The following is a 24,255-nucleotide window of genomic DNA, read 5'->3' on the forward strand; positions in this document are numbered from 1 at the left end:
ATTAATTAAGTTGTAACTAGTAAAAGTACAGATTGATTTAAAACAATTACAACGGCTCATTGAGTTTACTGCTTGATTTGTATGTCAGATACAGCAGGTATCATATTGTTATTTTTTTTTATGAATTATCGATTATTTTAACTTATGTTAACAAAGATTCAACATAATTAATGTTTCTGTCTTATGTACGATCATGATTTTTTCTTATGATTTTAGATTAATGTTACATTTAACTGTAAATGAATTACACTTGGAAATAAAAAGTAAATGTATTTTAAACAGTGTAATAAAATTATTGTTTAGTTCCCGCTAACACGGCTATTTATGACTTTTGCTTCGGTCATTCTGACATCAAGTGATAATTCAATAATATAATTGATCCTAGGGGATTGAATGTTTTAATTATTTTCAATCCATTTTAATTCACAAGTACTTTAAAAAGGAAATTTACTTGCTTGTACCTTTAAATTAATGTTGGTTTTTTATTTTTAATATTTTTTTGTATGTTTTTATTTTTGCCAAAGGAAAAATGAGTTTACCGACGCTTCGGAAAGGCTCTGGTGGAAAAGAAGCGCCAAGAAAAACCTCCCGGTTGCCTTCTTTTATAATGCATTCAGTTAAGTTTTTATGTACCTAAGTGTAGTTTTTTTTGACATCTTTTGTCGGTTAATACCGATTATTACGATTGATTAAATTTGCTGACTTGTAAATCTTGGGTTTAGTTATATTTAGTGACACTACGCAGCATACTTCCTATTTACTAAAGGTAAGTGAAATTCTATTAAAATTAGTTCTTTGGTATCTAAAGTGATTAAATGATCATAATTTGTTTATGGAATTTATTGATTCAATATAACTCATTAATATATGAGAACCAACCATGAAGTTTAACGCTTCTAAACAAAGACTAAGTAAGCATCATAAGCTTTACATAAGATGAGAATACTAAAAAAAACTGTGGTTTAAAGTCTCCACCTCATCCAAAAAGCGTTAATGATCAATTTAAAAAATAAGAAGAGAAACACAACACTACACAATGGATTTGCACGATGGGGTAGTTTAAGTGCTTTTAATTTAATATTATATTATATTATCATAAAAGCTATTTTAAATATTTTCTAATAGAAGCTGTTATTAATTTGTTTAAGTTCAAATTAAAGCTATAGTATTTCTTTGATGTTTGGAATGATAAATTGTTTGTATTATTGTTTATACTATTTAAATTTCTGTACTTTATTTCTTAACTCATATTAACACATGAAGACCAAACACGAAGTTGAACCTGTCTTGAACGTTGTTAGCGCCTCATTGGTGCTACCGTCGTGTACCTACGTGCTGGCCGCTTGATCGCCTAATGAATTCGGAATTCGATTATTGACATTGACTAGATTTATATGATTTTGTTCATTCTGTCGAAATTATTGATTTTTACAAAGAAGAAGAAATGTTATTTGTTTTACTAAAACGTTAAAATATATTAATAAAGTGATTAATTTAAATGAGTTGTATGTTCTCAAACATATTTTTGGTGACCCCGACGTGATCAAGTTCGCAATATTTGTATGAAGATAGCGCTGATTTGAAATGAAGACTATCCTTCGGAGAATGTCCCAATTTATCCAATAACGATTACCAGATGTTGTGAGTTTAAGCCGGTGAGAGCACGGATGGCTATTGCTGGTACCCATCAACTATCTATCAATCGCTATTAAATTATCGTAAGTAATTAATGGGTAATTCTACATAGCGCGGGATTATTACTGTAAGTACCTCTATGTACCTAAATTTGCTTTAATGCGTATGCAAGTATAATTTACCAGTTTAAAATAATCTCGCACCCTCAAAATGGAGGAACTCAAACGACAAAGAGGAACAGTTCGGAGGGCTTTAACCCTATTCAAAAAATTCCTCACGCCGTTGTTAGATAAAAAGAATCTAACTCAAGTTCTTGTAAATGAATACACCCTTAGGTTGTCTAAAATACAGGAGGCATTTAATCTTTTCGATGAAATTCAAACTAATATTGAATTACAGGATGATTCTCAGAGTGAGCTGGATGCTCGGGAGGCCACAGAAAATGAGTTTTATTGTGTAATGGCTCAGGCCCAAGAGGTAATTGCCGCCTTTAAGGAAAAAGACCATCAAGGGGACGAGTTCTTCAGCCAGAGCAGCCGTCAGCGCGGAGGAGCGAAGAATGTGAAACTCCCGCAGCTAAGACTTCCTCCCTTTGATGGAAAGACAGATAAGTGGCTAGAATTTAGAGACCTTTACCTGTCTTTAATACATGACAACGAGAACATTGATGACGTTAGTAAATTTCACTATCTCAAGTCATACCTTCAAGGCGATGCAAGCTTAGTTATTAATTCTGTGTCCGTCTCAGCTGAGAACTATCCTATCGCTTGGTCTCTTTTACGCGAGCGATATGATAACAAGCGTTTGTTAATCAACCAGCATTTAAAGGGTTTGTTTAGCATAGAGCCTTTGTCGAAGGAAAGTGATGAGGGTTTACGCAAATTGATTGACCATTTGTCAAAAAATTTACAAGCACTCAAGTCTCTTGGTGAGGAGACCGATAAGTGGGATACCTTGGTTATCTATATGGCCTCGTCGAAACTTGACGTTAGTACCGCGCGAAAATGGGAAGAGTTTCGTAGTGACATAACTTCTCCATCATTACAGGAGTTTTATAAATTCCTTCGTAACAGAGCTGACGTTTTAGAAACGGTATCTAGTTCGAGGAACGACAAACGTCAAATTCAGACGGATTTAAATAAAAACGACAAACGTCAAAATGTTACTCGAACTAAATGCTTTGTTTCGTCAGGCCTGTCACCGGGATCTGCGACTACCGTGGTTATAAATGAGTGTCACTATTGTAAGCAGGATCATAGGCTAAGCGATTGTCCCAAATTTAATTCCTTATCGGTTGATGAGCGCTTCCTACAGGTGAGTCAGTGGAGGTTGTGCAAAAACTGTTTACGTCCCGGCCACACTGCTTATCAGTGTCGCACCAGTACTGCGTGTAGGGTTTGCAAAAAAAGGCACAACACCATATTGCATAAAGAAGTGATCAACCTGCAGCAAGGTGAAGAGGAAGCAGCTGCCAGACCTAGTAATAATATTTCAAATCCTCAAATGTCAGCAGCTCCTTCGCCTTCAAACGTAAGTCAAGACGCTAAGCCCCAAGCATGACTAGCACGGTCGCGCGCCGATCCGTGGGTCAAGTCGCTCTATATGTATAAAGACGCTAGCGGCGGCGCAAACTATAATGAGGTTTCTGATTCGGCTATCGTAACAAACTCGACTAACACGACTGTCACGTTGACAGCGGCAGACCGTCGTCATATTATTTTGGCTACAGCTCTAGTTGAGGTGACTATTCACGGAAACAAGTTTGTTTTGCGCGCGTTGTTAGACAATGGTAGTCAGTCCTCATTTATTACTGAAAAGGCTAAACAAAAGATTGGTTGCAGTACAATTATTGTAAATCGCTCCATTTCGTGTCTTAATAAAATACCTTTGGTTATAAATGAATATTGTGATCTTAATTTACATTCACTCCAAACGTCATTTATAGCTGAAGTGAGGTGCTATATCATAGCTGAGATTACGGATGAGCTTCCTGCAGTCAATACAGGAATAAAAGTAGATATTCCTAACAATATTATCCTAGCTGATCCTAAGTTCCAGTCGCCGGCAGAAGTCGATCTCTTGCTTGGTTCCGATATATATTGGGACTTGATTGGGCAAAGAAAAATTAAGCTAGGTATAAGACAACCATATTTAGTAGAAACCGTGCTAGGTTGGATAGTGGCTGGCCCTACGGGGGGGAGGCCCAGGGACTCTACGAGTTCTCATACTATCCGCTGTAACTTTTCACAAGATATTAAAAACCAGTTGTCAAAATTTTGGGAACTGGAAGAGTTACCTAGTTCGAAACCTGTAATATCTTCAGATGATGCTTATTGTGAAAAACTCTTTAACGATACTACGCACCGTAATAGTGACGGAAGATATATTGTGAGTATCCCCTTTCGAGAATCGCCAGATGCTCTTGGTGATTCATACAAATTGGCAGAAAGGATACTCTATAGCATTGAAAGAAAAATCTCTAGGAATCCTAAACTTAAAAAAGGTTATTCGGATTTTATTAAGGAATATGAAGACCTTGGGCATTTGACTGAAGTCTCGAAAGCTGAAGAAGGTAGTCAGTTTCTTCCTCATCATGCTATTTTAAGAGAGCAAAGTGAAACTACCAAATTAAGAGTCGTGTTTCATGCGTCAGCAAAAACTACGTCAGGTAAGTCTTTAAATGACATACAGTATGTAGGACCCGTAGTGCAAGACGACTTGTTGTCTATTTTGTTAAGATTTAGGCAACATAAATATGTAGTTACAGCAGATGTAGAGAAAATGTACAGACAGATTCTAGTAGAGCCCAGCCAACGTAGATACCAGCAGATTCTTTGGAAAGACCCAGATACTAAAAAGATGCGTATATTACAATTAAATACAATTATAGTAACAGCACCAGTCATGGGACATTTAAGAGGAAATTTGGAGTATTTATGATATTTCCCTTGTACATGCAAATGGTCTTCCGCTTAGCGTGTTAAAAGATGAAAGTCCTATCCGCCTTTCATGTTTTAGGCGTGTTGTATCAAAGATACTGCAATGAGTTTCCACATAATTAACAAATTAAAACTATGCTTTTTTTCTCCAGTCATGGACACCAAAGCTCCAGTAATGGGCCCCCGGTAATGGACGTGGATCCAGTAATGGGCCCCCTATAATGGACATTGCTCTATCAGTATAAAATTTTGAAATGGGGAATAAGTTATGGCAAAAAAATCAATGTTTGGTATAAGCTTTTATCGCTGAATGTATTTTTCTTTCCACAGCTAATTATTATTGTATTAGATTCATCGAGACAATTCTAATATACCCAAACACAATTAGTTAGGGTTTATTGCGATAAAGTTCCCATGGCCACCTCCTGTCTCCATCATCACATCAAGTCCATGTAATCATAATATTGCATTATCATCCGATTTGCATACTTAATTACACAAAATTTCAACTGAATCGGAAATCGAAAAGTGGGTCAAATTCAGCTACTAAGATTTGACCCACACTAACTAACAAGGCAAGTTAAATAAAAGTTTGGAAAAACGATATTAATTTATCCTAAGTCCGAGAATACCTCCTGGTTGACATATTTCGTAACTACATTTTACTTCTGTATTGTTTAAAACATGAAATTATGGCATGGCAAGCATCATTATGTCAATTGTCCCATCATAGGAGGTATGCAGTTTTACAGCTCCTATAATGGGATTGGACCAAATACCACTATTTTTTTACATCTGTGGAGTCACAACATAGTGTGTTATATACCTTATCTCATGGTAAATGCAATTAATGAAACACATTCTAGTTTTCATCAAGTATTAATTAATTAAAATTTAATAAATTAACTCACCTCTCTTAGCGAAGTTGTTAAGAATTTTTAGTGATATTTTTTTTCAGTGGCACGACAACTTTTGGGTTGACGCACATTTCTTAAAAAATAACCGAATTTAATAAAAATTCAAACATAATCAGCTCTAGGACTCTTATTTATGATAAAACTATATCCAGTGTTTTAAACTACTTTTATATACTTATTTTAGAGGAATTGTGTTTTTTTGTCCCATTACTGGTTCCGTGTCCATTATAGGGTATACTACTATACATACGGTACTGCTTCAGCGCCTTTTTTAAGCACGCGATGTTTGCTGCAATTAGCGAAGGAATGCGACAATCAAACTATCGCCCAAATAATACAGCATGATTTCTACATGGACGATCTTCTGACTGGTGCGCAGACTGAAGCGGAGCTTGGCAACATATGCGAATCAGTTACCAATATATTAAACGGAGCTTGCTTACCTCTTCGTAAGTTTCATACGAACGCTCCTGATATTGTCAAAACCAGCCTAAGTACCATGATACCTAAGGATTTAGATTTAGCGGGCCAGTCGAGTGTTCTGGGTTTGAAATGGCAACCAGCACCCGATTGTTTACAATTTTCAGTGGAAATTGAATCCACACCGCCAGTAACTAAACGTACTATTTTGTCAAACTCGGCAAAAATATTTGTACCTCTCGGCTTACTAAGTGCGGTTACAATTACACCTAAAATCATTCTTCAGAGGTTGTGGTTATCAAAACTGGACTGGGACGATCCAGTCCCAGCTGATTTAGGTAAAAAATGGACAGATTTTGTAGACAAGCTCAAACATTTGACAAACATTAATATACCGAGATACGTTTTGTGTAGTCAACCTGTAAACATAACTCTACACTCATTCTCAGATGCATCTCAGGATGCATATGCTGCATGCATTTATTTAACCTCCTCAGATGTTGACGGTACCATGCTTACACGTTTACTGTGCGCAAAAACAAAGGTTGCTCCCTTGAAGCCGACATCTATTCCACGTTTGGAACTTTTAGGCGCGTTACTGTCTGTTCGATTGACTGTTAAGGTTCAGAAATCGCTACGCTGTAATATTGAGCAAGTTTTCCACTGGACTGACTCAGCTGTCGTTCTAAGTTGGCTTCAAGCGGAACCTCGGAGTTTAAAAACGTTTGTAGCAAATCGGGTTGGTGAGATTCAAGAATTGTCTCAACATAGTAAATGGAGACACGTGCCAGGAGAGATGAACCCTGCTGATTTGGCATCAAGGGGGGTTGACCCTCAAAATTTATGTACCGCCGATATTTGGTGGCAGGGTCCCTCTTTCCTTAATGACTATATGTCAAACTGGCCAAAACTGAATCCGCTTATCAGCGATACTAGTTGCATACCCGAAATGAAAACGTTTACTCTTATCGATAATATAGTAGATATAAACTACAGTGTCGTAGACTTTGAAAGATATTCGAAGCTGACGACTTTGCAAAGAGTCTTTGCATATGTGCAAAGATTTATCTACAATGTAAGAAATCCTGCGTCTAAACGTTGTGGTTATTTAACTACAGAGGAATTAAATTCATCTTTAAAATATCTGACAAAGCAATCTCAACTAGAGTCTTTCGGTGATGATCTTTGCACACTGCAAAAAGGTAAACCTTTACCTTTAAAGTCTCGAATACTTAAGCTTACACCATTTATAGATGAGAACGGACTACTACGTGTCGGTGGTCGTATTCAGAATTCTCCAGTCAGTTACACGCAAAAGCACCCCGCATTATTGGATGCTAAACACACATTCACGAAGCTGCTGTTTCAGCGTGAGCATAGTAGAACTTTGCATGGATCTGTTAAACTAATACTAAATAATCTACGCAATCAATTTTGGCCTATACGCGGGAGAGATTTAGCTAGGAGTACGGTTAATAAATGTAAAAAGTGTTGGATTATGAAAGCGAAAACTGTAAATCCTATAATGGGGAACTTACCTGAAACCAGAGTCACGCCAAGTCTGCCCTTTAAGGTTTGTGGAGTTGACTTTGCGGGACCCTTCTTGATTACAGATCGTAAGGGTCGAGGCTGTAAGATAACCAAGGCTTACTTAGCTCTTTTCGTTTGTTTTTCGACAAGGGCTTTACATTTAGAACTCGTCAGTAGTCTTTCCACTGACGCTTTTATTCAATGTCTCCGACGGTTTATATCTCGTCGTGGTTATCCATGCGAGATTCATTGCGATAACGGTTCAAATTTTGTGGGTGCGAGTAACGAACTTGCTTCCTTTCTGAAGTCTAGCAATAATTCTGTAGCTTCGTGGGGGGCTAATGAGGGTATAAAATTCGTGTTCTCGCCGGCTTATTCTCCACATTTCGGAGGGATATGGGAAGCCGGAGTCAAGTCAGCGAAATTCCATATGGCGCGGGTCCTAGGCAACACCCACATGACGTTTGAAGAACTGTCAACGCTTTTCAATCAAATTGAAGCCATCTTGAATTCTCGGCCGCTGACCTATTTATCGACCGATCCAAACGACCTGGAGCCATTAACGCCCGGTCATTTCCTGATCGGCCAATCATTGATGTCTTTACCTTCTCCGAACCTGTTGGACATCAACCCAAATCGGCTAAGCAGATATGAGCACATCGAGCAAATGCGGCAGCAATTTTGGAATCGCTGGCATAAGGAGTTTCTGGCCGAACTACAGGAACGGATTAAGTGGAAGGTCAACACACAACAACTTCAAGTTAACGACGTGGTTGTCGTTAAGGAGACAAACGTCCCTCCAATGAAATGGAGAATGGGACGAATAGTTAAGTTGTTCCCCGGACAAGACAACGTATCCAGAGTGGCGGATGTTAGCACGGCACGTGGCATAATACGAAGAGCAGTTCATCGTCTATGTCCACTACCCAAACCGGAAAAGGCTTTCTTCGTCCTCGAGGCTCTACCTCCTCGAGGGGGGGGAGTATGTTAGCGCCTCATTGGTGCTACCGTCGTGTACCTACGTGCTGGCCGCTTGATCGCCTAATGAATTCGGAATTCGATTATTGACATTGACTAGATATATATGATTTTGTTCATTCTGTTGAAATTATTGATTTTTACAAAGAAGAAGAAATGTTATTTGTTTTACTAAAACGTTAAAATATATTAATAAAGTGATATGTTTAAATGAGTTGTATGTTCTCAAACAAACGTTGCTAAACAAAGATTAACTTGAATTTAGGATGAGAAGGATCAATTGATGAGCCGAAACTCGTGCTCGAGTAATCGGTTTAAAAATAAGGAATGCTCAGTTAATTTACCAGCCCAGTTGTTGTACTAAATCTGTATGACCGATCCAAACAAGTGGCAGATAAAATAAAGTCTGAGCTTAGGGAACCAGTTAGTTGGACGGCCCAGTCACTGAAGCCCTTCAGATTCGTTACAGCAAGTGGCCGGCAGACTATGGTTCCCATTTATTGAACGGCCCAGTTATTGGATTAATCCCTCTGAACCATCCATATAAGTGGCAACTTTTATCCTTTTAATGGCCCATTTGTTGGAGTAGTCCCTCTGAACCATCCAAACAAGTGGCAACTGTTTATACTTTCAAATCTTTCAATAGCCCAGTTACTAGACTAGATCCTTCTGATGAATCTAAGTAAGTGGCACACACATTACTTAACGTGGTTGTTTTTATAGATAGTTGTTCACGTAGGATCTTAAATTGAATTTGCAAAAATTATACAATAGTAAAAGTTCAAAAAGCGATATTCACTCAATCACTCTGTTCGGATTTTTATCTTGTGTGGAATTTTCATATTTTCATTCATGACTGAATATTACCTATGGCATGCTAAAGGGTTTTTCCAAAAAAAAAATCATTATGTGGTTGGATTGGTAATAAACGGTATTCTTCATTAAATGGTCTCTACATTTTTTTTTGTAATAAGTATCATTATAGCAAAATATTGGCTGTTTTAAAGAGATGACAATATTGTGGTTTTGTACTTTGTCCTTAATGAATCGATTTATGATTTGTCATTTTGTGTTACCATGTAAAGGACATCTGTCAGATTTGGATTGGCTTCATGATAATTTGTAACTTGATAAGTAACTACTACTATTGTAACTAGTACCTAGTGTAGTTGACTAATACGAGATAAGTAATCATAAATCACAAGTACCTACAACATATCATTATGTCTCCTCTGATCACTTGAATCATTGCTACTTAAATACGTACTTACATAACGTTAAGTTTAAACACTCGTAAATTAATGTCTCTTTTGCATCTTTGTATTTAAATCGGTTTCCTCCTGTTGTAAATCCTGATGTGTGTTAGAATCCAATAGCAGGGCGGCGCCACAACAACACGTACTTCTACAACAAAACACAGAAATCAGAGGCTACTATTTATCACACATGTTATTTATATTAATAAAATATTAATTATTTGCTTAACGTACAACTAATGTTATTACAGTACATACAAATAAAGTATGATTAATACTGATCACATGTACCTATATATATTTTTTTAATTTTGTTTATATATATGAATGAAATGCATAATGATATTCATAACATTGCCATATATTAAAGTAAATGTATTTGGAGGTGATAACTTTTAACAACAGTCCAGCTACTTACACCGTGAAATGGATCGTAGTTGAGCAAAATAAAATAAGCAGAATTTTGACATTTCTACGTACGTTTTGGTTGTACCGTTTTATTTAAACGTTTGACTTTCAAGCTGTATTCTGATGGATTTTACTGAGAGATATTGATTTACGCGGTATACTAAATGTGCATCAGTTATGTAATTTGATATTATGTTACTTATTGTGGATTAATTTTCAAAATTCATACTTAATAAATTGATTCGAAAATATGCGATAAAAATTTGATAATTATGCAACGATTTCGCTCGTAAAGTATGGCGAATTACTAATAAACGTAATATATTAATTCACGTAGAATAAATATTTTGTTAGCGTTGTATAGAATAAATGATATTTATTAACAAGAAAATATGTTTAATTTCTTCATCACCCTCATCATAATATCAGCCCTTTATCGCCCACATATTTAATGTATTCTAAAACTGGTTTCGAAATAAATGTTTAAAAGTTGTCCGTTAAATTATCTTAATGTCATTCATAAAAAAAAAAACAAAAAGCTTGTAATCACGGTTACAAATAAGATTGAATAGGTATTACTTTACTATTATCATTCAAGTTAGCAATTCTAGGATTATGTGGGTAGATAACTTGTTTGAGCTATGTGCCTTCATAATTCCATGTTAAATGTTTACTTAAATGTGAGTGGCTGGCGATGTAGTGATATAAAGTTACATTATCTCTTTTTGTCATTAGTTTTTGCTTTGTTGTGAAAGATTTTGATTGCTTTTATTACTCGATTACTGTGTGACTTATTGTGTTTATACGGAATTTAGAATGCATTACAAGAATAACAACCACTGGCGATGATTTTAGTAAGTTTTCTTTGTATAGATAAGTATTAAGATGTCCCAGTACCATTTTTGTGGTTACTTTAAGTATATTTAATCACAACGCTCATCGCACATGCATTATTTTTTTTCTAAAATAAATCAATTCAAACTTAAAATTTGTCAAAATGAAAGCGTCTCACCAGATAATATTGTGTACAACAACATTTACTAAAACGTTAACCAAATGAGTTACTGCTCGTGTCGTAAATTGGCCACCGATAATTGGCAACACGTTGATTCTTCTTCGGTTGTTGAATTGTGTTTTAATGTATGCAGCAAATATAACTTGTTGCTCATCCAATCCACATGGCGTTTCAGGTTCTCTTGCGCACTTCTGATGTTAGGGCTCGGCTTCCTTTTGAGCGCTAATCGTGGTAACTCGTAGTAGGAAGGCTGAGGTCTTCGTTGTAGAAAAGAAACTTCGTTGTAAAATACTCATATTTATCGTTTATTTATAACTTTACACAGCACACTTTTTAAACTATCAGCACTTTAGCTATTTACAGTAATATTAGTAGCACCATCGTACAATAAATGACAATAATACACTTTTAGGACACTTTTTGTCAGCATAGGCTGTTAAGGTCTTACTCCTAAGGTTGCTCAGATAATAATGGTCGCTTTAATGAGGTGCAAGGCCTTTTATTAGACCATCGCCCCTCCAATCTCGACCACTTCCACCTGTTCGTCAGGTGAGGTGGGCTGACCGGTAGTGACGTCACAATTGTTTAATTATTTTAACTAAAGTAAAATTGGGAAGTTCAATCACCTTACTTTTTATAAATGAACACAAGTAAATAAGAATGCGGTATTATTACTCTTATTTTTGGAAAGCCGCTAACATGTATGTATGCAGGTAGGACGGCATGATGCAATCTTTACTAAGCGCCTCGCAGGTATTTACAGAGTTTTTTTTGTGTACCTACCTAATTCGGGAATGTCAAGATCTATTAAAATTTAGAAAGATGATCTTTATAGCTGTGTTATCCGGTCTACCGCTTAATTTAAGCAGTTGGTGAATATGGAACAGACTCATTTTCACCCGATTTCATTACTCTTTAGGCCCACTTGCACCATTCCACTAACCCGGGTTAACCGGTTAAACCTGGAATTACCATGGTTACCAGTACAATTTGACACTGGGTTTCCGCTTAAGCCCGGGTTGGTGGGATGGTGCAAGTGGGCCTTAGTGTATTATTTATTATTTACCTACGTTTGTCTGGTAAACATATTACAATATAATACCAACTAAAAAATTTCTGCCCAAGTTAGACGAAAAAAAAAAACAATAAATTAGTAAATTAAATACCAGTTTTTGTGGACTAAGCAGATTGGTACTTGCAAGAATCACCTAGATTCACCCTAGTAGAGTTCAGAGAAATCTGAAATGCAATTCATGCATGAGGTCGTAGCATTCCTAACCTGAGTCAGCATTTCTGCGTTCCAGTTTTCTCACTCTTGTAAATAGGCAATTCCTATACGTGTGCAATGAAGACGAAAATATTCTAACTTAGAGAGGTAATAGGATCTGGGCATTGAGCTCTGCTTGAAAGTAGGTATGAGTTTAAATCATAGTATTAGAGTGGCGAGATTAAAAGCGCCTAGCGGTAAGAGCGTGCGACTTTCAATCCAGAGGTCGCGGGTTCAAACCCCGGCTCGTACCAAGGAGTTTTTTGGAACTTATTTTCGGTGAAGGAAAACATCGTGAGAAAACCGGGCCAATCCTAATAAGGCCTAAGTTCCCCTCTGGGTTGGAAGGTCAGATGGCAGAGTCGCTTCCGTAAAAACTAGTGCCTACGTCAATACTTGGGATTAGTTGTCAAGCGGACCGCAGGCTCCCATGAGCCGTGGCATTTGGCCGGGATAACGGGAGGAAGAAGATTGGAGTGGCGTGAATATTACATAGGCAAGTAAATTGATATTATTTTTGTTCGAGCGCTATTTTTAAGAGGGTATTCCCATTTGCCCCGCCCCAAGTGACTGCGCCATACCTACATGAGGCGGGGACAAATGGGAATGATTTATCATCATTGGCCTTTACATCTTCTTCAGATGTTTATTACAGCTGCTGTGTATTCCGAGAGTCGCATCTTTTCTTGTGACTGAACAAACCGATGCGGGCTCTGCACTGCTTCCCAACAACGGTCACAAGTAAATTTGGCGTTAGCTGGAGGTGCCGGTTGTTGTCTCTTTAGACGACGCTCCTTAAGTTATTCAAACCACAGATCGTCGTGATTTGTTCTACCTTTGCGTAGTAGGTAAGTGACGCCATTCCAGTATGTCCAGTGCCACGAATTCCCAGTTTTTTGGCTCAATTCCAAAGTCCTTCATGTCACGCTTGCATGAGTCCTTAAACCTGAGCAAGTGACTGCGCCATACCTACATGAGGCGGGGACAAATGGGAATGATTTATATGAACCGCCTATTTTAGAGTTATAAATTATAATTACTCGTACACCGTTTTAAGGTTATAAATTGTATGATGACGACAGCTGTCACCGTAATAAAGCTATGTGAAAAATACTATCCAGACTTCCGGTTCGAGCGCCATCTTGATAATAAAGCTTTGTGATTAATTACTTTGGTTTTTGCTCATTAATATTGTTTTAAGTGTAATATCGATAGTTTATTAAGTAGGTATACAGTAAACTAATATGGTAGTGTGCATTGAATGGAGAATTAATCTTGAAACGCGATTGACCACCATTTTGGAGTCAACGGCCGGTAGTCCACGTGCTACTTGTAAAGTCTAGTGCCCTGTTTATCAAAAGCTTGTAACTTGTAATACAAGTGGAAGTCCCTTTTTGACAGCTTTTGTTAGAAAGAGACTTCCACTTGTATTACAAGCAGGGCTCGAACAATTCATGCGGATGATGTCAAACCACTGATAGGATGATTTCAAATAGTATTTTCACAAACAATTACTTACCACTTATCATTTATCAACCTCTTTCATGATATCGTCACTTGAAATGAGCCGAGTACATAACGCCTTTGACTGACATTATCATTAAGATGAATAATAAATTAACTTTGTAATTGTTTAGCTGTTGTATCTTCACAATTATATGTAGCTAGATTTTTTTAACTTATGTATATAAATACGCTATAAAATGTCATCTTTACTAGAATCTTGTATACATTTCATGGATTTACTCCCGATTATTTTGTTACTTCATGCGACATGTCACACGGAAGTTTAAATACAAACATCATCCTGTGTGCAAAATTACGTCATTTTTACCTCATCCGCATGAATTGTTCGAGCCCTGATTACAAGTTACAAGCTTTTAATAAACAGGGCACAGCTATCGTTTTACAAGAGCTAATAAAATCACCGTACACTGTCTTGTACCTACTAATCGTATAATTTCAGTCGTATTTAAAGCTCCTAATATCTTGACACTGGCGAAATTGTGCCACTGGAATGAAGACATAATTTTAAAATAATGAATGAATGAAATACTATCCTCTAGAGCAGCGGTCGGCAACCAGCGGCCCGCGAACCTCTCACTTGCGCCCCGCGAGCCACCCTGACTATTTTGTATGTAATATTGACACATGACAATGTCTGATAAAGTCATAAATATTCACAAAGTGCGGCCCGCGTCCACTTCGTTAACTGCTATGTGGCCCTTGACTGCTAATAGGTTGCCGACGGCTGCTCTAGAGTCTAGCTCACTCGTCAAAACTTACCAAAACAAATGCAAATTTGATTTGTCGAAATAAATATTCAAAATATAAAGGACCTTTTAAGGGTTCCGGAGCCAAATGGCAAAAAACGGAACCCTTATGGATTCGTCAAATCGTCATGTCTGTCTGTCTGTCCGTCCGTATGTCATAGCCACTTTTTTCCGAAACTATAAGAACTATATATACTGTTGAAACTTGATAAGTAGATGTATTCTGTGAACCGCATTAAGATTTTCACACAAAAATAGAAAAAAAAACAATAAATGTTGGGGATTCCCCATACTTAGAATTGAAACTCAAAAATGTTTTTTCATTAAACCCATACGTGTGGGGTATCTATCGATAGGTCTTCAAAAATGATATTGAGGTTTCTAATATGATTTTTTTCTAAACTGAATAGTTTGCGCGAGAGACACTTCCAAAGTGGTAAAATGTGTGTGCAGTTTGACAAAATGCAATGAACTACTGGACTGAAGAATAAACGCATGGCACTGATTTGCATCATATTTCTGAATATGACCCACGTACTAATTGGTAGATGAGGAAATTGAAATCGCTTACCTTCCGAACATCGGGGTTATCACCATTGCATCTCAACAACACTCAACTCTAACCACGAATCACAAATCACTGATTGACTGATTCATCATTCCTCACCACCTTCACCATACCATAACCACTAATCATAATCACTGTAACACTTCAAATAACCACTGTAGTTCGAGAAGTAGCTATCCATGACGTTCTACGGTACAATAAACTATTTAAATTTCAATCAAATCAATATTTTCAGTCAATTATTAGGTAAGCATATGACAGTTTTTATACTTCTGTTTTTATGGTTTTTATACCTACTGACACTGACATGACGGTTCTCTTTTTTTATTGACGTGGCAGGCCATTGGTAGGCTGTTTTTAAACTTTTTACTATTTATAAACATTCTAGGTCCACCAAAAAGTATCTATTTACTTTAAGTACCTACATAGTAGGTACAAGTGTAGGCAGTACTGCAACTGCAACAACAAATCTGTTAAAAGAGAATGTAGTAATTAGGTAACCTAGGCACTTTATAAACGCGTTGTCAATGTAACAATAAGACATTCTGAATTATTTCTTCTCGTAACACCGTGCACAAATCTACGTCTCCAGTTGGTCTCCACACATAAATTCGCCGCTTCATGCATAAATACCTGTTATGTTACTCCAGGGAATATGTTCGGCATGGGACTGCCCAGAGAATGTTCCACTGATGCATGATGGTCCTTGGAAGAATAATTCGTCAATGTGATGGGTGCACCGTACTACAAGAGAGCTGGGGGGAGCTGGTGAACATATTTATTGTTTCATAAATGTCATAATACTTTATTAACCTTTACACGTCCACTACTTACCAACCTCCAAGAGGGTTTGGGCTTTGGTCCCGATACGCCGATAGATTGGGTACTTTTTTAAATTTATTTATTTCAAAAAAATACTTATGTCTAGGTATACAAAAGTTTAGCCAAACTGTAGACAGTTTGTTGGCGAATAGTGCGCTCGAAACACCTTAAATTTCTTAGCAGATGTGTGCAGCTTTCCTCTTTTCATGACTGTCTGTAAACTAAATTAACTAATCCTCGCATACAATAATACATTCCTCCAGGAACTATGTCCGTTATGTCACAGAGTACTAATTTAAGACACGAATAATGTTAGCACAGATAGTCTGAGGTGGTATAGTAAGCAAGGAATTACCCAGTTCATGAAACAATACCAGTCATTTTGCTCCAAGGACTGTTTTCGACGTCAGTGTGAGGCTGACTAAGAATTGTTCGACATTGACGGTAGCCAGGGCAGAAGACAGGGCGGTACCTAAGAGACAGAAAGATGGGGGTGATCACCATAGATAGTATTATATCCATAACATTAATCCCCGTTAATTTGTTACAGGAACTGTTGTCGGCGTCGGCGTGGGACTGACAAGAGACTGCTCGACGTTGATGGTCGCGCAATACTTCAAGAGACGAAGAGAATTTGTGGAGATATTCATAGTCAGCGGCAGCGGGCTCGGCATCGCGGTCATGTCCACGTTCATCAAGGGTGCTATAAGGTTAGTATATTTACTTTGCTCTTTGAATAAACAAGGAACAAAGGTACACGCTTTTATACTCAGTTGGGATTGAGAACTTCTGATCTTCGGCGGTAATGCATCTCGTCTGTTGATCTGAAGACTTATAAGGCTTAAGTTTGTGAACTTCTTTAACATTTACAGGGCAATCGGCTGGCGACTCGGCCTGCAGGCCGTCACAGGAGTCGTGTTCGTAACGTTCATCCTCGGCACCTTCTACCGCTCCGCCTCTCTCTACCACCCGCAACGCCGTGCCATACTGCACCTTAAGAACCAGAATAAAATCAAACGCAAGATGAAAGACAGGACCAAAGCAGACGACCGCCAACCCTTCTTTGACTTTTCGACGTTAAGGTCGAAAACCGTCCGCATACTACTCATGTCCACCGGAATATCAGCTTTCGGGATCAACACACCTATATTTTATTTGGCGTACCATGCTGAGGAAGAAGGTAATTAATCTCTTATTAGAGTTGGCTAGGACTGTCTTACGAATTAAAATTTGCAGCACTCTACTTGACATCCGTTTATCTATATATTTTTTTAATGCCAGTCCTTTTTTGCTGACCCCTAAATGGACTCGACTTACTACAACCTACCTGTAAGATTCAGTCATCAATTTTGATGGTTCTACAAATAGGTAAGAATAAACGCAAGCAAGATCCATGAAAATGAATCGATGAATATCTAAAAAATTATAAAAATTCATTAATTGCTCATCACTATCGTCACTTTTGCAAAACTTTAAATGATGATCCGTTTCTGCAAATTACTTAATACTCTGTAAATAGTTAAAATCAGACTGAAACTTAATTACTACAGTCTAAAAAACCTACTCAAGGGTTATAGACTCCATAGTTTTAAGTCGTTTTGGATACAACCCGTATACGAGTAAATAGGGTAGTATGTAAATATTCAATTATAATTGAAACCATAAACGTTGCCTATTCTACAAAGGAAGTATGACGCCACATATTTTTTACGACTCGCGATGGTTGGGCAGGATAAACAAATAACATTTATTCAGCATGGCTATAGACAGACCGGATGATTTGGATAAAAGTTTATGTTGCAAAGTATCTGATGAAATTAGCGTTTCATTCGCCATGAGTTGCCCTTTGAAATTTATTGCCCGGGAACAAAAGTTTTCTTTATAATTTATTGATGATGTCGCGAGCAGAACGCAATAGGTACAGCTTTCCTCAATTTACAGTTTCATAATAGGATTACGGTTTCCTGTCGTCGGGGGTAAATTATTTCTTATTGAAGTGAAATCTTCTTTAGCGGCGCTGTGCACTTTTTGTGATGGGGAAAAAATTTTAAACTCGTAACAGGTGTCACGTGACCGTAAGATTCGTAAGACGTAAAACGGACACGTGACCTGATCGAAAAACTGTTACAATGTCATTGAGTTAAATGCCTTGCTTTTTTGATTTAAATGCCATCTAGTGAGTTTCCCTCTAACTGGTACTAATATAACTCGAGTACTAACAGTGATGTGCTTAGGGGTTTCAAGTAAGTAAGTAAGCGACGAAATACGCTAGATGGCGTTAACCTCAATTATACATAGTGCTGCAGACATTTTGCACTAGATGGCGCTGTTATTAATATTTTGACGTAAGACGCTTCGTAAGACGGACACGTGACCTGATCGAAAAACTGTTACAGTGTCATTGAGTTTTCACTTCTGCCAGTTCTGCCGGCACTCCCGGAGTGCAACCCGTTGTTTTTGTTATGAAAACGATGTCGATGAAATTTAAAATGATTTACGAATTTACAAAGGCGATAAATCGATCTAAGTACATACTTAGCTAGGTTTGTTAAACATACCAACCTATATGATTTTTCGTCGTTATTAAAAATAGTTATTTCTCTGTGTTATCTGCAGGAACATTTTGTAAATGTAAGTCTTGCCCTGACCTCGCAGATTAGTAGGTTTCCTTATTAAAAAATGATTCTCCGTGGTTTGACCCAGAAAATAAGAAGCTCCCGTAATAAATGTACAGGAAAATGCAAGTATTTTATCAATTTTAATTTTCAGGTCTAGGAGAAACCGCCGAGCTGCTTCAGGCCTACCTCGGCCTCGCCTGGGCCGTCGGCTGCGCAGCCTTCGGCCTGCTAGTCCGCCAGAACTCAGCCGAGTGCCGCATCGCGCGCCAGTACCTCACGCAAGCGGCCGTCTTCGGCTGCGCACTGGCCACTATGGCCTTGACGGCTGTGGAGGGGTCGTATAGGGGATACGTTATGTTCGCGTGGGTCTATGGTGAGTTTGTTAAGCCCTTATTTACCAGGATGTCCTGCTAGTCCGCCATAACTCTACATGCAGAGTGCCGTATCGCGCGACAATATCTAACGCAATTGGCAGTCTTCGGCTCCGTGCTGGTCTCTATGACCTTGACGGCTGCAAAGGGGCCGTAAAGGATATATTTGTATTTACCGGAATGTCCATTGACCACTATAAAATGACTTATGGCCCATAAAGCGTCATTCATCCGTTGGAAGTTGTACGACAATCTATTGCAATTAACTTTAGTCACTATAACATAAACATTTCGTCATATTTACTTATACGTATTTTATCGAACACATTAGGAATCTAAAATGGCTTCTCTTAAGAATCGTCAGTCTCGGAGATGCTTTACGTTGCAGCCAAATTTTCCCACAACACTATTTAGTTACTATAGTGTTACTACTTAGGTACCTACCTACACAATTAACAACCGCTTTGGGGTCATCCATTAATTACGTCACACGTTTAGGGGGTGGGAGGGGGTCAAGAAAATGTGACATATTGTGACATGGGGGAGGGGGGAGACACAAACTTTGTGACGTCACTTTAACTTCATCAGTAACCGAATTTTTTTTTTTTAATTATTTTATTCGCTGTACATTTAAATAACAAGTTTTTAAAACGATAATCGTTTTTATTCTTTTCATTTTCTTTCCTAAGCAGTTTTGGGTTATAAAATTACTAATATTTATATCGTCAAAAATATTTTGATAAAATATTAATAATACTTAGGTACTTACTTAATTCGATTTGGCGATTTCGTAGAAAAAATGTGACGTCACACTAGGGGGGAGGGGTTTGCCAAATGTGACCAAATGTGACAAGGGGGGGGGGGGGGGGGGGGGAGGGGTCAAAAAACCTAGAAATTCGTGTGACGTAATTAATGGATGACCCCTTTATACCTACCTATTTCCTTTTAATTCCGCATATTTTCTACTGCTATATCTATTAGACAGATGTAGAAGATATCATAATACGCTAAGATCACTTGTACGTCGTGAAATACGATTACGACGCAATCAGTCAGACTAGCGACATTTCTGGCACGTTTTCATCTGAGATCTAGGCCGAGATGTCTGCCGGAAGCCTAAACCGACTAAAGACTAAACATTCTTATAAAAATACGATAAGTAGTGCCATTAGTGTCATGTCGACATGTTAGGGAGATAGGGTTGGTAACATAATATTATGATCGATCTCTAACTATGATACTGGTTTCGGCGCTGTAACATGTAACTCAATAATGTAGCTGTCTGAAGCAATATTTAATGTAGGTAATAAATTACCTACTGTAACTTAACACAAATACAGAGCAAAGTCTTAAAGACCCTGATACGTGGCGTGGCCTAAAAAACCGCGCTGGCTTCATTATTTAATAAATTAAATAATATTGTCGCCCAAGGCGGTTTTTTAATGATATGACAGCCCTCCTTCTACCCGCTGTCAGCAAATCGGAGGATTTCAGTTACCAAGCGATATAGATCATGTTAGTGCAAAAAATCGACCATTCTAAGAATAAAGTGTTACATTCTAAGAAACTGGGGGGAGGGGGGATGCTTTGATGTAGGTATATATACTGCGTGGGTAACGTATCTATCTATCTAGCCCGCCTTGCCGCCGCACCCGACGTTTATGTACCCTGGAACGTTTGTTTGGATGGATATCCACACATCGACTGAAACCCCTTTGCTTCCCTACTGTAAGGAAGACTAGATGTAACCACTAGATGTAAGAAACACTTTTCTCACTAGATCCATTTTGGATCTATCGACTGGATCTAAAGAGAATGATTGGTATTATCTACCCCTTTGCCTATGTATTATGGTTGTTATGATTTTTTTTACTAAAGCAAATCTATCTATCTATAGAGAAAAATAAATATATTATGTTGCAGGGATTTTCTGCGGCGGCTACCACTACTCGCTGAAGATGTACACATACGAGCGTGTGCGTTCCCGCAACTTTGCGCGCACGTGGGGCTTCGTGCAGTGCTCGCAGGCCGTGCCCATCGCCATCGGCGTACCGCTCTCAGGTAATAATAACAAACTACGCGTTTTTTCCCTTCATTAATTTACACTCATTTCTGAGTGTGTTCATCTTAATAACCGGTGTAAAATAATCTGAAAATATTACTACAAGAATTCAAAGTCTGATAACCTAATTTACCTAATATATAACTACAAAGAAAAGAAAGAAAACAAATACCATGAAACTGATGTGATCAAATTAATTGGCTCAGGTCAAGGCTTTCAATAAAATACGAAGTATTCTAGTAAATGTCGCCATTGTGGTTTCTTTATGGCTAATTGAGGTAGAACATCCTCTTGATGCTAGGGGATAAACTTAGGATGAAAGACAGATAAAAGATTTAAGTCTGTGATTTAAGTGATACGAAAGTTTTTATAGGTCGTAATTAATACTGATCTTATTCTAGAGGCGAATTAAGTAGTAAATAATAAAGACAGCTAATATTATTACGAAAATGCGTTGCCTACCTACTCCATAACTAATCGTTTACTACTTATGAGTATCAGAGGCTATAGAAGTATAGACCAAGAGCTAACCTCGAAAATAGCTACCTCATACAAGTTTAAAATCAACTAAATTCACGTACCTATTAATTTTCTTTGCTATACTTAAAACCCTTATTACTAGATCCAGGCATCTGGCAGCTGTTTATGGCTGGAGGCTAGAGTAGCATAGGGTACACAAAAAACAACAAACGATTTGCCCAACGGTTAAGTAAGTATAACACTCCTAGATACCAGTACTAGTATCCAGTTAAACTCTCTCCATGATCTTTAGCGTTATTACATTTATTACGCTTTTACGTTTTTCATGTCTATTGCTGACGTTTTGTACGATCAGCATTGTTTTCATTCACTACACATCACCTCTACTCCACACAGCACCTCTAATCCATCCAAACAAACGTTCCAGGGTACATAAACGTCGGGTGCGGCGGCAAGGCGGGCTACTACTTCAGTTCCACGTGCTCCATCATCGGTTCCCTGTCTCTCTTCTGCATCGACCTGCATCGCCGGAGCGTTGCACACAAACACACCAAGTATGTCATCGTTATATTAGCCCATTATTAGCCAAAAGACATCCGCTGTTGGAGTTGCTGGATATAGGCCTTCTTTAACACATTCAGGGCCAAGAACCCGACTGTCGGGTACACTTCTACGACTGTTCGTAGCGACTACGTGCTACATATGGCGAAACCGTGGCTACGCGCTACGAGCGTAACCTGTAGCACTTAGTGGCAATTAATGTGTTGAGATTCTAGAATATGAAAACTTGCAAACTTATGTACTTACTTGCGTAATTTTTCAGAGAAAACGGCGGTACGGTGACTTGTGAGTCGGCGTGTCAGCCCCGCCGCAGCCGCGACCGAGAGCCGCGCGCGGCCACCGGCGCCGCCACCGCCTTAGGTATTATTAACATTAGATGAGATGAGAATCCTTCTTGGTATACTAGTGGGACTTGGATACAATACATGGGAAACTTACATAATTGTGGGCGATAAAATATGGGACTGGGACAAGTATAAAGGTTTTTCCATCTTAAGTAGAATACGTATTAGGAACGTAGATACGTTAGAACCTACCTAACATAAGGGTTCCAAAGATTCAACGCCAGAGTAAGCGGGAAAATGTATACCTACAGTATCCGATCCGGCGGCGTCAGACCATTGAGTTGGGGGGCAAAGCGAGGTTTTGAATTTTTGGAGGTCGCACTCACAGATTGTACCTACACAAATGTCATGGATGATACGTTAACCATTCATGTACCTATATAACCTTGCCTCTCTCAGTTCTAGGAGCAGAATTAGTCGCCCCCGGGCGCACGGGGCGCGACTTCCTGCTGGACAGCCTCGGGCCCGGCAGCCTGGGCTCGCCGCCGCCCGGCGCGCCGCCCGAGCTCACCTGCATCAGCGAGGAGGGCGGCCTGGACCTCGACCTCGACCTCGACATCCCGGACCATCTGCTCGAGGACCTCGACTGCGGCGGGGATTGCATTACTAGTTGTAATAAGGTACTCCAAGCCACATTTTGGGGTCATCCATTAATTACATCACACGAATTTGAAGATTTTTTGAACCCTCCCCCCTCCTTGTCACACCCGGTCACATTTGGCTAACCCCCTCCCCCCTGGTGTGACGTCACATATTTGGCAATTTTGTTTTCAATGAGATCAACAATTGAAATAATTTTTTATTGTTTCCACAAAAAAAAACATTTTTACAAATTCATTGTTAGAAATTTATAATATGAAGCCGATTAGGAATAAAAATACCATAATAAGTTTTTGGCAAAAATTTCATTTTTGGTACTTACAAGCTTTTATCGCTGACTGTACTTTTCTTACGACAGACGACTAATACTCATCGAGACAATTCTAAAAACCCCTAACACAATTAGGTTGCGTTGTTTCATCACAAGAGTTCCTATGGCCACCTCCTGTCTCCATCATCAGATCAGCTCGATGGTACCATAATATTGCATTGTCATCCGATTTATACATCCATGCAAAATTTCAGCTCAATCGGAAACCGGGAAGTGGATCAAATTTAACTTACAAGATTTGATTACAGACCGACAGACAACGGGACAGGTGAAACTAAATAAAAGCTTGTAAAAATGATCACCATTGCAAAAACTAGTTATTTAACTATTAACAGCGAATAAAAAATCAAAACCATTTTCGGTTACAGATGTATAGATGGTCAAGCAAATCTTGTCAGTAGAATAAAGCGCGAAATTCAAATTTTCTATGAGACGATATCCCCTCGCGCCTACATTTTTCAAATTTGCCGCCTTTTTCTACTGACAAGATCTGCTTGACCAACTTATAGTTAAATTGACGTCACAAAGTTTGTGACTCCCCCTCCCCCTTGTCACAACATGTCACATTTTCTTGACCCCCTCCCCCACCTAATCGTGTGACGTAATTAATGGATGAGCCCTTTATTAATGCGTCGGTGGCTAGGTGGCTGGTGGTAGATACACACAAAATTTAAAATTTACTTTATTCATGTAGGCCTAGCAACAAGCTCTTATGTTGAGTGTTGACTTCATGAATGAAGTACCTACCTGCATAAATATGAATGAGAGGACTGGGTTCGGACGTCGACCTTGTTTGTCTGCTAAGTTTCAGATGTAACACCAAGTATGATTCAGATGCAAATGATCAAACTTAACGAAGA

General features: G+C 38.4%; 1 protein-coding gene across 3 annotated transcripts in view; it reads left to right on the top strand.

The window, feature by feature from the left end:
- Nucleotides 1–24,255, top strand: part of LOC134794326 (monocarboxylate transporter 10-like) — a 196,029-nt gene that overhangs the window by 171,061 nt on the left and 713 nt on the right. For all 3 annotated transcript variants that reach the window (XM_063766110.1, XM_063766111.1, XM_063766112.1), the window contains exons 4-10: nucleotides 16,579–16,738; nucleotides 16,901–17,208; nucleotides 18,798–19,019; nucleotides 20,941–21,078; nucleotides 21,987–22,113; nucleotides 22,383–22,480; nucleotides 22,864–23,084. In XM_063766110.1, the coding sequence (XP_063622180.1) occupies nucleotides 16,579–16,738; nucleotides 16,901–17,208; nucleotides 18,798–19,019; nucleotides 20,941–21,078; nucleotides 21,987–22,113; nucleotides 22,383–22,480; nucleotides 22,864–23,084 (1,274 nt within the window). The remainder of the gene's footprint in view (nucleotides 1–16,578; nucleotides 16,739–16,900; nucleotides 17,209–18,797; nucleotides 19,020–20,940; nucleotides 21,079–21,986; nucleotides 22,114–22,382; nucleotides 22,481–22,863; nucleotides 23,085–24,255) is intronic.

Source organism: Cydia splendana, chromosome 10 (genome assembly GCF_910591565.1).
Source record: "Cydia splendana chromosome 10, ilCydSple1.2, whole genome shotgun sequence".
Taxonomy (NCBI): domain Eukaryota; kingdom Metazoa; phylum Arthropoda; class Insecta; order Lepidoptera; family Tortricidae; genus Cydia; species Cydia splendana.